At 35.4% G+C, this 18595-nt stretch overlaps 2 protein-coding genes across 2 annotated transcripts; one reads left to right on the top strand and one right to left on the bottom strand.

The window, feature by feature from the left end:
- The first annotated feature begins 1746 nt into the window (after positions 1–1746).
- Positions 1747–7254, top strand: LOC104606567 (small ribosomal subunit protein eS8-like). Its single transcript, XM_010271845.3, has 5 exons — positions 1747–2088; positions 2186–2258; positions 2370–2703; positions 5673–5842; positions 6809–7254. Exons 1-5 carry the CDS (start codon positions 2085–2087, stop codon positions 6891–6893), a joined length of 666 nt encoding a protein of 221 aa, XP_010270147.1. The 5' UTR covers positions 1747–2084; the 3' UTR covers positions 6894–7254.
- Positions 7255–13079: 5825 nt separating this feature from the next.
- Positions 13080–18259, bottom strand: VTC4 (Inositol monophosphatase family protein). Its single transcript, XM_010271844.3, has 12 exons — positions 18116–18259; positions 17945–18000; positions 17788–17838; positions 17303–17383; positions 17059–17162; positions 16879–16963; positions 16158–16212; positions 16013–16056; positions 14176–14244; positions 14007–14107; positions 13862–13918; positions 13080–13417 (listed from the first exon to the last, which is right to left on the bottom strand). Exons 1-12 carry the CDS (start codon positions 18126–18128, stop codon positions 13321–13323), a joined length of 813 nt encoding a protein of 270 aa, XP_010270146.1. The 5' UTR covers positions 18129–18259; the 3' UTR covers positions 13080–13320.
- Between the last annotated feature and the right edge of the window lie 336 nt (positions 18260–18595).

Below are 18595 nucleotides of genomic sequence, written 5' to 3'. Positions count from 1 at the left end.
CCTCTTAAGCAACGAAGAGCCTCCAAACTTCAAAATGATGAAAGATTCAATGAAACTAATTGACTTTTATCCATTGGGTTTTGTTTTGAAAATTTGAAGACTATTGGAAGATAAATTTGATATTTCATTTTTTTCGTTAGTACTTAACAATGAATAGTAAGGATAAAGACAATATATAAATAATAATATTAGAGTTAGTCAATTAACTAAAACCATAAGGATAGTTTAAGAAATTTGTCTTAAAAATTGAGGCTGTTTTTGGTTTGACCAAGAGTGCAGGAAAAGTTTTCAATGCACGCTGTGTTTGGTTGCAATGTAATTTTATTTGAACTAATATAAATGCATGGGAGTGCAAATGAAAAAAAAAAAAACAAATTCTTATTTAATTTTATTTTGGCTTTAACTGTATTCTGCTTCATGTCTTAATTCACTTCATTTATAATACAATCAAATAAAATAAGCTAAAATTCAAAGTAAAAATAAACCATACTTTACACTCAAATCATTTGCACTGCTACAGTTTTGCATCAGTGCAAATTTAACACAGCCTAAACAAATTTTGTTAAGTTATTTGAAAAGTTTCTCTTAACTTTCTGTTTGTCACACTTTTTATCAAACCGAACATATCCTAATGGTTGATGATGAGTGTGGAAAGATTTTCGAGGAACTATATAATTAAGGGCAACTATTATATCATGTTCAATATTTCAATTACGTTTAGCTACATTGTAACCCTTATCTTACATTTTCCTGATAATCTGTTAGAGTCTTAACTTTCAAGTTTCAATTATCTAAAACAAAATCGAATCCGGATTTGCTGTGTGCTCCTTACGCGCACCTCACACAACTTCATAGCACATCCTGTGAATAACAGCACATAAGCTTGGGAGATGTTCATGATTTACACTGTTAATCTGTGATGTATTGTGAGTAATGTTCAAGATATTGATATCCGTTAATACGCCAGGGCGTCTGTCTCGGTGTTTTTTTTTTCTCTTTTTTTTTATTTTATTTTTTTTGAATTTGATTCAGATGGGTCGGTTTAAGACATGTTTACCCTCTGAATCACTGTCTGACCCAAAACACTCTCTGTAAGGATGTATCGAGAAGGCCTCGATATGATACTTATTGATTGATACAGCCTGATATATATCAAAATTTTAAATATTAATTGTGAGGTTGATATGAGCAGGCCCGTTCATGGATCGGATTTCAAGCCTAACTTTACATTATGCAGGGTTTGGACTTTAAGCTGAATTTATTCAAAATTTAGTAAAAACCAAGCCCAAATCCGACTTATTAACAAGTGTAGATGTGAGAAATGCTTTGTAAAGAACAGATCTCAACTCCATAAAAGGGCTCAATCTGCTACCTATAATTTGTACATTATCAATATCTCTTTTATCATTCATGAGAAAATATTCTCAATATACGGTCGGTGGTGTTACGTGGTAGAGATGTACTAACACTTTTTGTTTGTGGGTAGCAGTTTCCCGATTGTCCACAAAATTGCGCTAGCCAACCCGCTGTCCATGATTTTGCCTCCAGTCAACCTTGACTCCCTACATCATGTCATATTTCAGGCCTCGTATGTGGGATGGGCCTGGTCCGGGCTTAGTTGAAGCACCGTATCTTATATACTTATTCCGGCCTGGTCTGGCCCATGATCAAGTCGGTGTGGGTTTTTTATTGTCGAAACTCGAAAGCCAATCGGATAAAAAGGAGTTGAAATCTACTCCCATAAATAATTTTCTACAATATTTTATAGTATATCTCTGCCGTGTATTGAGAACATCTCCCGGTGATGCTTTATCATTTTTTATTCTTAGCGGGGATGTGTGTGGGTTGTTGTGAGAAACCATCTGTAATCTTTATTTGGAGATTAAAAATCCCAATCTAACGGTCTTAGACTGAAGTTCACCGTTCTCTCGCAAGTCACCACTGCAACCCTAATACCAAACTAGGGTTTTAAAAACTTTTAGCTCCTCTCTTCTTGTTTCCCCTCTTTGCCGAAGCCCAAACCTTCGTTTCCTGTGACCCTTCGACTTGCAGGGCTCAAAACCTAGAATCCTTTTTCTGCAACAATGGGTACATATCCATCGCTCATGTTCTTCGTTTCATTGAGCAATATATTTATATTCTTTTCTCTCTGATCTTAATGGCGATAAATCTCATCTTCTGGCAGGTATTTCTCGTGATTCCATGCACAAGAGACGAGCCACAGGAGGCAAAAAGAAGGCTTGGAGGAAGAAGCGAAAGTAATTGTTGAAAGTTTGAAACTTTAATCTTCAAAATTTGATCATTGCCTTTTCTTCTTGACTGTCTTGTGAACCTGTCCTCATCCAGCTTCCCTCTTTCTCTCTCTCTAGGTACGAGCTCGGGCGACAACCGGCTAACACGAAGCTGTCGAGTAACAAGACGGTTCGGAGGGTTAGGGTTCGAGGAGGCAACGTGAAGTGGCGCGCGCTGAGGCTCGATACCGGGAACTATTCGTGGGGGAGCGAGGCAGTTACTCGGAAGACCAGGATCCTGGATGTGGTCTACAATGCGTCAAACAACGAGCTGGTGCGCACACAGACTTTGGTGAAGGGTGCCATTGTTCAGGTGGATGCGGCTCCTTTCAAGCAATGGTACCTCCAACACTATGGCCTTGATATTGGGCGTAAGAAGAAGAGCTCCTCTGCCGCCAAGAAAGAAGGCGAGGTATGTACTATGCTAGCCATATTTCCTTCGTTTCGAGTTGTACTTTCTTCAATTCTTTGCTTTGGTTTCGTTTTCATTGCTGGGTTAGGCTTGAGTAGTTTAAATGGTCTGTTTTTTTTTTTTTTTGAGAAGAGGTATATTTCATTAAACAAAAACCCTGTACAACTTGAGTAGTCTAAATGATCTTTGATTTTGCGGCCATCATTTTTTTCGTCAGGTCAGTAGAAATTTAGATTGTACCTGCAATAGCTATTACTTGAATGAGGTGACTAATGCGCGTTTGGAACGTTTCTAGTGTCCAAGGAACAGAAGAGAACTTTCTTTTCTTTTTGTTTCCCTTCTCAGGAACGGCAGAAATGTTCCAGTGGAGAGTTACCCAATGTTGCCTAACTTGTCCTGTCTTAGATGAATGCTGGAACCCTTGGAATTATTTGGAATCATTCAAGTATGTTAGTTGTTTTTCGTTGCTGTGTTTTGATTAGGATTTTTGTTGTACCATGTACCCCTTTTTAACAACAAAACATTCCAAGTTGCTAGTATTGTGTCTAACTTACCTTCGTAGAGATTAGAGAGGGTCCAAGGGGTATCTCTGTTGTGGCATATCATGTATTGTATATTTACTCTCGCCTGTACTGGTTACATGTTTTGCAGTGAAAAGTACAATTTTATCTACGTATACATTACATCATTTAAGAATTTCTAATATTTATTTTATAATGTGATTTATAAACAGACCTAGAAAAGCTAATTAATTCAATAATGGGCTGGTAATATTAAATTACCTCTATACAGAAGAGCTGTCCTAGAAAGAAAAAAGAGATGGCATGCGAAAAAAAAGACCATATTGATAAAAAAGAAAAAGACAATAAAGAAGGGTAAAGTTGGAGAGACAAGTCCTACTTCCGTTGTGTTAGTAATGCCAGCAAAATTATAATTCATTGAAGTTCTAGATTGCATTTGGGTTGTAGTCATGGTTGTCAAGGTGCCAAGGCAAGGCTAGGCAGCAGGGGGGTGCCTTCAACTTCTTCCTTTTTTATTGGCTCAGGAAACCATCAAGAGTTCAACACAGCTACCCTAATTTGTGTGCTGATTGAAGCCTAACAAATTAGAATATAAAAAAGAAGAAAATAACATAAAAATTTTGAAAATATTACAAACACGAAATGAATAATTTAATCTAATAATGTCTATTGTAATATTATAATCTCACAAAAAAATGTTATATGGTGCCTTCTACAACAACAACTAGGTGCATGGGCAAGGTGGCCCCTCCATGAGTGATGGTGCCTAGGTATGTTGACAACTATGCCCTAGTTTATTTTATCATCTTAATAGTTATGGAGATATATAAAAGGATGGTGCCAATCAACTTATTAGCTACTAGGAGAGCTCTCTAGAAAAATAACACAATTTATAAAGTATGATTTCCCATAAATTATGGACTCCCGGCTAAAGGAGAAAAGCAAGAAAACTGAATTCCTTTGAGAGACATGAAATGGCTTTATCTAACTGATATTCTGATGTTAGTTGTGTAACATTGTGCCTTCCTGGCCATGGATCAGATATTTCTGAATGTCGTTACTGGTAGTGGTAAAGACCTGGATTCGTAATAATGGAAAGCTTTTAGTATTTTGTTGTATTTTCCTTTAAATTATTAGAATGATGTAGCTGGCCCCATTAAGTTGGGACAAGGCTTAGATGATGATGAATATCCGAATCATGTATGAGGTGGCCTGTTGAAAAGTAAGGGCAAAAAAAGGATAAGATAGTTTTCTCTCTATCCATCTTCTTTTCTAATATGTGGAATTCATTACATAATCTATCCTACTGGTTGGATATATGGTTGCAAATTAATTTTTGATGTATGTCTGGCTTGATAGCTAGGAATAAGTGCCGGAACATCAGAACTAGCAAATCTATACCCAATTGCTCTCCTATCACATCCAAATAGATCATTTTCTGGCTTTGTGGAGTTCATAACAAAGATGCACCTTCTTCCTTGTCTAAGAGTAAGCTGGAGACTGGTTAGATTGGAAATACATGCCTGTGGGCATGGTTTTGGTTTTCCCTAGAATATTTCTTTAGCAAGGTCAGTCTTGGCTTTTTCATGGAAGACTTCTTTCTCTATTTTTCATGTGCATCAGTTGTTTTTCTCTTTGTTCAAACTAGTTGGGGAATCACGGAAGTGGGTAATGTTTGGCCAAGGGCATATAAGCTGCCTTATATATTGAAGGTTGCTTGGCATTTGTTGAACAAGTGAAGCATGCTTTATGAAGCATTTCTTCTCCATAACTGGTTGGCTATTTTGTGAATAACTTTTCTTTCTTATACAAGAATTGATCATCAATATTCACAAGCCTCTAACTGTAAAAATATATCATTATTTCTGTGTATGAGAGTACATACAGTTACCAACTGAGTGGTGTCTTGGTTGGTACATTAGCTGGGTAATCCCAGCGAAGATGTAGATTCGAGTCCCGCTACCACCTACCTTGGAGAGTTATTAGTATGTTGCGGTAAAATACAAAAAAGAAGTACATACAGTTGTACTTGAATGGAATTAGTTGAGTGGCAAACATGCATTTGCATGTGCAAGAAGTGGTTGAAATGAGTATAGAAGGGAGGGAGGGATGGAGAGAGAGAGAGAGAGAGGGAAAAAGTGTAAAATTTTGCCATTAGTGTATTGACTTTAGATCAAGGAATATATTGGCATTATAAAGTAAATATACGAATAATTAGAATTTATGAGTACATGATTCTTACTGCATCCATCTTAAATATTTGTATTCTGTTTGGATTATTCTTTTGCATTTGCTTCATTTTCTCTATGATTATATTCCTCTGCAAGAGCAATAAGATGTTATGGGTTTGCTAAAAGACTACTCTTACTACTTGCTATTCTTTGCTGAAAGGTTTAATGATTGGGTTGATTTCTATTACTAACAAGATACTGCCTGATTGTTTGATAGGAAGGTGAGGCTACCACTGAGGAGGCAAAGAAAAGCAACCATGTTCTGAGGAAACTTGAGAAGCGGCAACAAGGTCACAAGCTTGACCCACATATTGAGGAACAGTTCAGTAGTGGCCGTCTGTTGGCTGCAATTGCATCTCGGCCTGGTCAGTGTGGTCGAGCTGATGGGTATGTGGAGACTGTTTACTAATCTCAGCATACTTTGTGTAACATGTGATGCAATTCATAGATTGCCGTTAGATGTTTGATCATCATCATCATCATCATCATCATCATCATTATCTTTGCTTTTGGGAATTCAATAAACAACATGTCCATAAAATTAGTGTGGCAGTTGTGTGAATTCTATGGATGAGTGGAAGAAGGATAGGATCTGGGATGAAGTCATCCATAAGAACCTAGGGCTTGGTAAAGTGCATATAAGACCACCAACAGCTCTATTTAGAAGTGATTTGTTACAAGTTGAAGGGACTAGAAGAACTAGAGACAAAAAAAAAAGACATAGGTAAAAGAAATACTAAGAAATGATTTAAGCACTAATAGTTTTACAGTAGATGCGTCTTTAAACAAAACTGATTGATGAAGCCTTTAGATGTTTGATATGGATTATATCATATTTTCCCTTCTTTCTTGTGTTTTTTCTCATTATAAATACAGAGTAGACATAAATCAATAAACATGTACATTAGATCTCTATGGACCAATACCATGCACACCTATATTAAGGTCAACTCATTGTAGATTATAAAGTTTTGAATTCTCCCTAGTGTATCCAAGCTTGATTTCTATCCTCTTAAAATAAATTTCTAATCTTTTGCCTTTCTAAGCAATTATCAAGGATTTTATAAAAATATAAAAAAGATTATATTTATAACTATGATGACCAATTATCGTTAAATGGGGAATCTATTTGGCAACTCATCAACTTTGTTTATGATCCCCCATTAAATGGGAAATCTATTTGAAGGTTTCAGCCTCTTTTGTGGAAATTGCATTGTTCCTCTGCCTTGTTTTCTTTTCTTTTTTTTTTTTGGAAAAGGGGGGGGGTATTGTTTATTAGACGTGGGTTATCTTTTACTAACTTCGCGGTGGGGGCTATCTTCTAACTTGCTAATTGGCTTGACATTGCAACAGATACATCTTGGAGGGCAGAGAACTGGAGTTCTACATGAAGAAGATCCAGAGGAAGAAAGGGAAGGGTGCAGGAGGTGCTGCTTAAGATTTCCAAGACAAACCTTCGCTTGCTAATGACGAGTGTTTGTCTTAATGTCGTGATTTTTAATTTTATATCGACTGTAGATCAGTTGAAATGGGTTTTAGTTAATTTGAATAGGTTTTCTTGTTATAAATTAATGGCTTAGCCGAGTTAGCTATCCGTCTATATTCTAATGAAATTTTGAACAGCTGGTGAGAATGGCCTTCAGTCGTATGGCCTGTATATTCGTTTTCTTGTGTTGTTATTTTCCATGGGTTTTGAAGGTTTCAAACAAATTTCTCAGTTGGGCAAGTGTTGCATTTGTTATCCATCAACCATCAATGATTCCATGTGGTGCGAATAAAACTTGGACAGCCATGTTAAATGTTTTTTTGTCATGTTTTCTTAAAATTCCTTTTCTGCAGCCTTGGTTCAATGAGGGGTTCAGTCATTGTTGATGAAAAATATATCCACAAGAGACGATCTTTCTTAAAATGTTTGTATATTTGTTGGACTTGTTTACAAGAATTAAATAGATAAAAATAGGGTTAATTTCTTAAACTTCTGATGTTTGACAATTGACTAGTTCTACTCTTACTGTTTGCATCTGTTAATAATCCATTAAATTTGTATTCAGTCCTTAAGGAACCCAGATCTGAGTAAGGTCTTTAAGGCACAGTTCTGGCTTAGGATTGACCAACTCTCACCGAGCCTAGTTTGCCTAGGATTGCTCAGACTTCAGAGTAGAAGAGAATGACTCTGTGCCTTGTGCTCGGGTTCTTCTCTTCATTAGCAACTATTATGGCTTAAAGAAGCACCAGATGTAGAAGCAACATCCTTGGTGAAGCCTGGGTGCCAGGCTAAGCTTGGCTTAAAGAAGGTCGTTGGCGAGCTCTTGAGCATTGATCTACCTGAGAACAAGAGAGAGGTGTAGGTTGAGAGAAAGAAAGAGGGGAGACAGAATGACCAAAGAAGCCACCGTTGATAGGAGTTGAAGCGGCAGTGGCATTGGTGCAAAGAGTCAGGATTTGATGATTTGGGCAGAGATTCTTAGGCGGTATCCAATGGTTTGGACTTGGAAGCGAAGTAGCAGCAGTTGTGCGGACTTGAAGGAATCCAGATCTGAGATCTGATAGATACTCAAAACTGATATCCGGTCATCATCTGCCATTCCGGTAGTTCCAATGGTTCTGGACCTTTGGGTAGTTCTGACAAAGAAAATGAGAGGGGGAGATTGGAGTAATCTATAGTGGAGGGTAAAATAATCTTTTTTACATCTCCGTTGATGTACATTAATGATTAAGGAGTAGTCAATTGTCAGAGAAACAATAGAGGTAGTTTTAGTCAAATTTCAAACAGTAATTTAAACCATAGAGGTAACTAATTTATTCAATTAGGCAATTTAAAAAATTTACCCATAAAAATATCTTTCATGGAATTCCTTGCAAAGAAAAAAAAAACAAATGGATTCAAGAAGCCAATATAATATATGTATCAGTTTTTGGATGGAATGATTTGGAAAATTTTATTCATGTTATTCTAAATTAACATTATTAAATTTTCTCGCAAAAAATGAAAGAAGTCCTTATTTTAATAGAAGATTTGGAAACGACAAATCAGTAATTCGAAGTTCGAACTATAACTAAAATAGCGATTATCTGAATGGTCCAAGATCTAGTCGTTAGAGCTATTTATCCTCATATGGTCATATGAAGTATTAGTTCGTTAGACTTAGAGCTATTAATCCTCATGTAGTCATATTAAGCATGGTTTTTAAAACCGACCCGGTGACCGAACTGGTCTGGGTCCAGTTACTAGGTTGAACGGTTCGACCGTTTGGTTTGTTCTGACAAAAATAAAAAATAAAAAACAGTCAAAACTGTTCGAATGGTTCAAATGGTTAACCGTCTGGTTCAGCGGTTTGCTGACCAAAATCAACGGTTTTGTGGGGAAATCTGGTTTTTGGGGAAAACGAAACCGGTCACCTGACCGGTTCTCGGTTTTTTTGGTCCAACTGTCTGGTCCGGTCCGATTTTGAAAACCATGATATTAAGTGGTCGTTTGGTTCGCGGACAGGACAAGTATTAGAATTGGAATTAATTAAACATTTTTTTTAATTTTGTATTAATCTATTTATTATTTTATTAATATTTTATGAATATATCATTATTATTTTATCAATATTTTGTTATTATTTTATAATTAATATCTTAGTATTTATTATTAGATTATGAATATTTTATCACCATATTATTATATTAATAATATTTTTATTACTAGCGGGTCCCTGTGTGATGGACGACCTAGTCCTTAGCCTCCCTGACCAAGTAGGGATGGGGATGGAGATTGCCTTAGTGGGGACAAGGTGGGGATAGGATTAATAGGAATACCCGATTGGGGACAAGGATGGGGATGGGGAGTGAAGTCCACACCCTACATTGACCCTATATATATGTTGTATTAAAAATAATGTTTTTTATGTTATTTATAATATTATTTATATTATATATATCAAAATATGTTTAAAAACATTATTTGCATTCTAATTTTTCCTTTATTTTAAATAAATACCTTTTTGAAAACAAAATTTTAATTAAAAAATTTGAGGATTCAGGTCCATGATGGGGAACTCATCTTCATCGGGGACCGGGAATGTAGGCTAAATTTTTTCTCAACAGGGATTAGGGTTAGAGATGAGGATTAATTTAAAACTCGATGTCAGGATAGGGAGTATGATCTCCACCCCAAACCCACCCATTGCCATTCGTACCCAAGGGGCCATCCCTAAAACCCATAGCACCCCCCAAACCCATAAAATATAGTTCCAATAATTATGGTAATTATAAATGTAGTATCCAATACTTATGGAGATTATTAAAAATTTTTAATTATTTATTTTGAAAAATTGAAATTTTATAATTTAACTTTCACTAAATTAAATTACCAAAATCACAAATTATTGCTAAAAATTATAGTAAATATCAAAATTACTGAAAATATAAAAAATAAACTTACATTTATTGAAATTAATTTTCCACTAAAAAATTAATGAAACATTTTAATTGTTATATAATAATATCATTAAATATTAATAAATTGACCAAAAATACAGAAAATGTAAAAATATAAGTTTATATTTATCGAAATAAATTTCCCAATGAAAATTACCAATATTTTTAATTATTAAATTTGTATTTATTAATATTTTAATTAATTATTATTTTTTAGTAATTATTTATTTTAATAATCAATTTTTCAAAAATCCTGAAATTAAATTACCAAAATAACTAATTTTCATCTAGTAATTTTTGTAATTAAAGTTTCCAACTTACCAAAATTACAAAAAATTATAGTTTAGGTGTGGTATTTACTGACTAATATTCAATAATATCAATAATTATTGAAAATATCAAAAATATTTCACAAATTAAGTTAACTTCCCGAATTAATTTAAACCACATTTTTGGTTTTTAGATGGTTTGTTGGGCATGTAATATAGATTAAGAAGTGTTTTAGGAGGAATTTTAAGAGAGATAGATATTTAGGGGAAATTTTAGGAGGGGCTTGGCTAAGTGATTGGGAACATGTGAGAGAGAGAGAGAGAGAGAGAGAGAGAGAGAAATGGAATGGGACTACTATAGCAAAGAAGAGAGGGCTACACACTAGGAATTTGAGGTGGAAGAAAATAAGATAGTTTAGGGGAAATTTTAGGTCGGCCCGACACAACAATCCACAGGCTGTGCCAGGCCCAGCATGATGGTCCGTGCCGTGCTGGGCCTAAGGTTTGAAGTCCACGGGTCAGTGATCAAGTGGGTCGTGCCACCCGTGGCCCGGCCCATATATACTATATATATATTTATATATATACATAATATTTATATATATAATATTATATAAATCATAATTATATAATAATATATAGTATATAATATATTAATAAAATAAACATTTTTTTCAATTTTACTATACTAATTTATTTAATTATTGTATATATAAGCAATTGTATACATCGAAATTCATATAAAATTAAATTTTTAAGTTTTTTTTTCAAATTTTTTAAATAAATAGGCAAAAATAGCTTTGGCTCGATCCATGGCCCATGGGCCAGTCTGGCCTGCGGCACGGCATGGCACGGGCCCATGCGGGCCTAGGTCGTGGGCCATACCGTGCCGACCCCCAAAATTTTCACCGGGGAGGGTGGCACGGCCTGTGACGGCCCAGGGGCCAGCACAACACAGCCTGCACTTTGCACAGGCCGTGCCGGCACAGCACGGCACTGCCCACTTAGGTTGGCTAAGTGAGAGAGAGAGAGAGAGAGAGATGAAGTGAGAATCTAACGAAGAAGAGAGGGATGCCACGTGACAATTTGGAAGATCTGAGAAAGAGAAGGATGCTGATGTGACCTGTCACTAGTATAGATAATGTTATTATTGAATAATTATTATATTAGTATTTTATTATTGCTTTAATTATATTATATTAATGCACTATTTTATTATTATTATTATTATTATTATTATTATTATTATTATTATTATTATTATTATTATTATTATTATTATTATTATTATTATTATTATTCCCCAAGAATGGGAACCGGAATCCAATTCCTGCCAAACAAACAATAGGATTCCGGTTCCAAGCACCCTGCAAATCATATGGACCCTAATTTAAGAAATTAGTCATTGTTATTGGGTAACCAATTTATTAGTCTCTCTACACAGAAACCAAGTGAACATAACTCGGGCTCAGGGCATCTATTTGCATCTCAGAGGTCATAGCAAGGCAGTGTCGTTGTATTTGGGGAGACTTTACCAAGAAACTGGGATCCAATTATTGCTAAAATAAGTTGGATGATATGGTGACTCCCAGTCCAGGTGCATATTTTAGTCGTGTGGTGGCATTTGGGGGTTACAGATCCAGAGTCAGGAACTGGTGTTATAAGCATCATAATCAGAAAAAAATAATAATAATAATAATAAAAAGCCAAGCCCATCCAAGGATGGTATGGACTTGGGTGATTCGTTTGCCTTAAAACATAATCATGTTCATGGAGTGTGTAAGTGTGTTCCCATTGGTGCTATTGCTATCATATCTGAAAGGTGAAAGTATCTCAATCGTAGTATACATTATGTTTGATAGAATCTCTCTTAAAAATATTATAAAATCTAAAATCTAAATAAGTTGTCTCCAATGACCGAAAGTGCAAATATATTATAAAACCGTAGTAATTTAATTAAATTACTTTTTAACTAGATAGTAGATATGTACGAGTATGAAAAAGTGTAGAGTTTAAATGTTTTTATTGCAAAAGCAAATCTCTACTGAAGCTTCCCGACTTTTAGGTCCGAATAGCAGTTTTACTGCTGGTCATGGTCATACATTGCTTTCTCTTTAATTTAAGCGTGCTCATGGCTCTCAGCAGCATTTCCATCTGTGGGGTGTGGAATAGCAGCATTTGATATCCATTTGTTGTTGTATAAACAGAGGTGAAAATACTGACAGAAAATGAGTGGATATTGTAGTGCTGTAGACACAATACGTAAGAGTACAGGACTGCATGAAAAATGAATCAAATGACGGCACACCACTAGATACTAGAACAAATATAAAAGAACGCCACCTAACATCCTTATATCCAGTGCACGAGATAAGCATCAATATATCAATACTCTCATTTCACCCTGCAAACCCATTAATATGTTAAGCCCAACTTCATGCAAGGAGCTAAATTAGGTTTATGGCCCAAAAGGGTGTATTCAGATCCACCCTATTAATTTCATTGACTGTTGGTTGGTGGTTTCTGCCGGAGGGGGAAAACTTTTCAGATGTTCCCCTAGCCTGGAATATTTGGGATCAAAAGAACCAAAGAGCTTTTAAGAACCAATCAATCAACATTAGGTACACCTACTATATTGACCGAGGAAAAACCTCTTGAACATTTTGGTAATAAAAAATTGGTGCATTGACCCAAATGCCCCTTGAGTTACTCCCTTAACTACTAAGGGTGCTTCACCACTATGTGCTGCTATTTAAGTTTTCAGCAGTATCCATGCTCTTCTCATGGCTCCTGATATAAAGCAATTCAATGTCATGAAATACTTAATAGGGGTTTATATATATACCCATCCTTCTTTTGTCAAGGGTTTCCTCTTTCTCTTCAGTAAATGACTACAAAATCATGTTCTAATTATTAAAAAGAACAGCATGTTATGGCTTAAAAATAGACCTGATAAATATTGTCAATGATATGACATTGGAAATTTGGAATCACAAATGAGCATAAGCACTTTGGCAGTTCAAAATGCCAAAAGCCAGTTGGAAAAAAAAAAGAAAGAAAAAAAAGCTGGTCAAAGTTTGGTGGACCTTGATATTTCTTTAGATGATAATGGTCAAAATGACAAATTTGAATGAATTGGAGAACTCTGGTTCCGATATTGGAAGGTCCATCTCATTCTGCATTTCTTAAAGCCTCAATAAAAGCATCTTTAAGATGAGGGTTTGAAGCTGCTACTCGCTGAGATGTGATGTCAAAGTCCTTGCCAGATCTGATATAAATAAAGCAATTGTCATCAGACCTTAAAGGCTCACCAAGTACTCAAAGAAAGCTGGGATAGCCTCTAAAAGACAAGATAATTAGCACCACATATGACAATTCAGTATCATGGAAGAGAAAATTAATGACTGAATAAATGTACTTTGCAGATTAATTTTGGATTGTCCAGAATATAGATGATATGGTAATATACTGAGTTCTGACTAAAGTCTCCAAGGTGTGTACTGACAATTTTGCACCATTATAATTTAAATAGCTCAGAAGTAATGGAGAGTAAAGATGGGGAGATTTGATTATATACTCAAGAACAATTTGCATGTGATCTTGTTGTGTAAAGTTGAAACTATAGTAACAGTTAATTTGTTTGTTTGTTTCTTAACTAAATGAATAAAACTATAGGTTGTTTGTGATTAAAAAACAGTTAATTGTTTCTTACGGATCAAATATGCATCCTCCTGCTTCCTGAACAATCACGACTCCACCTGCCACATCCCTGAGTGCATAACTCACAACATTAATCATAATTTACAGAGAAAAAAAGTTGGAAATTTTTAAAAGGAAAGTATCTTCCAAATCTATACCAGGGGCCCCCAAATCCAAGCTCGTAAAAGAGATCAAGCCTCCCACATGCAATTCCACAGAGGTTCAAAGCACAGGAGCCACTCATCCGAAGAGATCTTACCTGATAATCTCAGATCTTAGTATGCTTGGGGGTTTCACATTTTGAGTATCAAGAGGTTCAGCTTTTACCTTAAAAAGTAAGCTATTAATTCTATTTGTAGTAGCATCTACAGTTTCCTTGTCACGCTTTGTTCCAACCTGTTCTTGCACAATATTATATGTTCATTAGCTTCTACGCATGTTCATGGAGAAACTTAAGTATTACCTCATTAGTTAATTGCAGTAAAAGCTTTTTATGGTCAAGTATTTTTCCATTTCATACAGTTAAAGTATTCATGTCTATATAATAGGATAATTGTTGAAAAAGGAAAAAAATAATAAATACAGATGCTTAAATCAGTGCACAAACTAAGCAAGCAAAGATTATACTAAATTTTCAAGTACTACAAATTCATAATTCATGTCCAAATTGTGTGTGTGTGTATGTGTGTGCGCGCTGCACGATGATACCTGGAAGATGTCTAATTTTCATGGTCTGTTCTCTATTCATCCAAATTTTCTTCAGTCTTGACACAGAAGCATCCTTTTTTACCCGTGACAACAATCATAGTAGTTTGTTAAAAATCCATTTAATAAAATACCAATGATTGCACCAGTAAGACTAAGGAGTGGCATGGTGTTTGACAGAAAATATGGCCTTTGATAGCATAAAATGGGACAGAATTTCTGTAGCCAGCCCCATATAGTTGGTATTAATGCTGAAATGAGTTGATTTGAGTTTGACCCAAGCTGTTCTAACTTTGAAGTTCCACTACCCACATATGTAAAAGTGATAGTTGGATATAAGCATAAAACATTTGAAGTGGCTTTGATCTGAAATACAATCTTTGGAGGGAAGCAACTCAACTCAATGTTAATCCCAACTATTTGGGGTTAGCGACATGAATCCCGTCCTGCCATTGTGCTCTCTCAAGGAGGGCAATAAGAATTTTCTGAATATAGACTCATGACCAGGCACACGATCTTCCAGGGACATCCCTATGGTCTTTGACGCATTGCCCAGCCTTCTCTAACATGTGGAGTGTTGCAACAATCTTCCAGGGGCTGCTATTGTATCAGTTCAGATGATTCTTACAGGACCAAGATAGGTGATTTGAGCTAATTATTTAAGATGAAAGAGGTTCCCTCAATGTGCAGCCATGATGCCTTCTATGTTGATCATCTTCAATGTTAGAAGGGGCCTTATGAAGGCCAAGGAATCTGGGTTGTGTAACTTAACAGTGGAATGTAATAACCATATGGATGCCTGGGTTTGAGAAGTTTGTGCTACCATTATGACATAGAAAACTCAACTAAGACTTTCTTTGATAAGTAACATGAAAAAACTCAAGCAGCAAGACCATGAGAATGTATGTTGTTCATATTCCTAGGGAGGTGAAATGCTGATGATACCATCAATGATTTTCTAAAGCATCTTATTAGTTCATGTGAGTTCCCTAGTGACCTTTTTCTATATCATAGGGACGATGATAGGTGGTTGATATATGCTTGCAAGTAGTTTCTTTTGTACTCAATAAATTATTTCCTTCCCACCAGAAAGAGAAGTTCAGACGTCACCATTAGTCCATTACCTGAAGGACAGGATACATCCACCTGAGCTGTGGCAACTTAGTACTAGAAGAGAGAAGTTGTTTTAGTTCATCTAATTCACTACCCATTATTCTCTTTTGAGAATAAGCTTATGAGAACAACAAATTTCCCCTAATTAGTAGGAAAATCTGAACAAAAGAATTCATATATAATATAAACTATAACTACCAAAATTCTAGAAAAACACTGTTTCATAATGATAGAAAAAGGAGAAAGCCCAGAAAGCTGGCAACTGAAGCAACATGAGCATAGTTTCACACTCCCACTAGAAAGTTTCTTCAAAAAAGTAAAATACATAAACAAGATAGTGCCATACCTCTGTTGCAAGGAGGGATTTCACCAGTTCTGTTTGAGAAGACACTACAGTATTTCAAGTGATAGCAAGTTGCAGTTTAGAATGCCATGGAACAATAGATGGAAAAAGGGAAATATATGATTAAATATTAAGAAAAAAAACTCACCGTTTATTTTGTTTCCATTAAGAAAAGCACCTTTTCCAAGAATCCCAGTAAACATCTATAAACCATAAAATTAAAAATCAGACTTGACTTCACACTTTTCTTGATCTGTAGTATATTGTCTTATTGAAGCAAAATTCTATACATAATAACTAAACCTGAAAATAGAACTTTTAACCCCAAATAGGCTGTTCTTGTCATACTAAATTCATGAAATTCCACAAGTATGAAATACAAAGAAAACAACTGACTACATAATTGCATAATGAAAAATACATCTAATCTATTTAAAACAAACACCACACAAAGAAAATCATTAATAAATTATTCTAAGCATGGCAAAAATTCATTCAAGTGGATTTTGCTATTTAAAACAAACATGAAAAGTGTAGATGCAGTGAGTTTTGCTTCCTGCGAGCATTTTCTTTGTGTGGTGTTTGTTTTAAATAGATTAGAATAATTTAAAACCATCAACCAATAAGTTTAACTCAAGATACTATGCCAAAAATGCAAAATCATTAATAAATTATTCTAAGCATGGCAAAAATTCATTCAAGTGGATTTTGCTAGTTCTCCAAGTTATAATATAAGGTTTATTAACATTTATTGGTAAACCTTCTGTAAAGTGTAGACTGGACAGCTAGCCTAGGCAATTGGTGTTCCGTATAAGATTGGAATATGATAGTGCTAGATGAAAGTATTGCTTGTGATAATGAACTCTAACCTCATCAAGTATTGGGTTGTACACAACACCAACAGTAGGAATCTTTCCAATTGTAAGACCGATAGAAACACATACAAAAGGGAACCTACATGTAATTAGGGCGTGAGACCAAATTAATATAAAGATGAAAATGAAAAGAACAAAATAAGAAGCGTCAAAATAGAAGAATTCGTCGTTAACCTATGAACAAAATTGGTCGTTCCATCAAGTGGGTCGACAATCCACGTTGGGTGGTCGGTCAGTTCTGTAGCACCGCATGCAGCAGTAGTCTCTTCTCCAATAAACTAAGAGAAACATCGATTAAAACAACTTAAGAAAATGCTAGTAATACAAAATCCCAGTTTTGGGCTTAGCATAAAATTAATCACCTTTATACTTATACATATGGAAAAAGAAAAGAGAAAATAAGGAAAAAAAGATTCACCTTATGCTCCGGTAAATGCTGCTTAAGGTGATCAAATATAAGAGCTTCACATGCCTTATCAGTTTCCGTTACCAAATCCACCTTCATTAGAAAATGAGAATAGGTAGAATAAAAAAGAATAAGCAATTAATTACAAAAGGCTACAATTTGTATTCCACAAGCACAACAAAATTCCTTCGAATTCTGATTTTGAGATTATTTTGTAAGAGGGGAGAATGCATCAAGTCATAGACAAGTAAAAACTCAACATTCCATTTGTTTTGTTTCCCCAAAAATTTATATATTCTCATGAACCCTGAGAATTTTCTTCGAGTTTCTAACTTTCTATCTTTTCTTTTTTCTGGCAATATATCTCAACAACCTAAATGAAGGCAGAACGCCAAAATGTGGAATAGACTCAAGACTGAAAATGCCCAAGGTCCCCACCAGAAGTAAACTAACGTCAAAAGAAGAAAAGATGAAAAAGGAAAATAAATGAAAAAAACCTGGCCTTTATGCTCGACATGCTTCGCGTGGTGAAATCCTTTGCGAATTATCTGTGAAAAAAAAGAGAGGAAAAAATGAAGGCTTGCAGAAAGCGAAACACCAATAAGTTAGAAAAGAAAATAACCAGGAGTTTGAGAATTCAGGGATTCTAATTACCTCTCCAGCCTTCTTTGCTGCATCAACGGCAACGGCAAGGAACTCTGCTAGAGAATCTATTCAATAAAAATTTCAGGACAGAATTAGGGAAAATAAAAATCACTAATAAACATGGAAAAACGATACGAAGAACAGGAAGATGCATCGAAGGGGGAGGGGAGCATCGCCTACCACTTTCACCCATTTATTCGCAGTTGTTACGAGAAGAGCAGGAAACGAGACGCTCTGTTTTGCTATGGAGTCTGGGCACTGGGCTCTGGCTTCTCGCTTCCAAAGATCCTGGGATCTTACGTAGTAGTCGTGTAATAAGAGAAGTGAAGCTTCAGTGCTTTATATTTATCGAGAGAATAATAAGCAAATAATAATGCCCCCGGATTTAAATAAAATTACAAGCCATCGGACGGCCTGGATGAATGGAAAGTCCATGAAGAAGCGAACGAGAGATCGGATTGAATTTGGGATCACATGATCTATCTGACGTAAGTTAATGGTGTGATTTAACTACACGAGGTGAAGCAGACTACACTGCCGAGTTGCACATATTTTTTATGTTTTTTGAGGGGATTCACGTTTACAAGCAAGGATTCGAATAAAAAGAAAGAAAAGCAAAAAGAGAGACTGAAGGGTGGTGGTTCTGGAATCTGGACTTCT

Source organism: Nelumbo nucifera, chromosome 1 (genome assembly GCF_055504915.1).
Source record: "Nelumbo nucifera cultivar China Antique chromosome 1, China Antique-T2T, whole genome shotgun sequence".
Taxonomy (NCBI): Eukaryota; Viridiplantae; Streptophyta; class Magnoliopsida; order Proteales; family Nelumbonaceae; genus Nelumbo; species Nelumbo nucifera.
The sequence above is the reverse complement of the archived record's forward strand: the minus strand, read 5'-3'. Positions and strand labels throughout refer to the sequence as shown.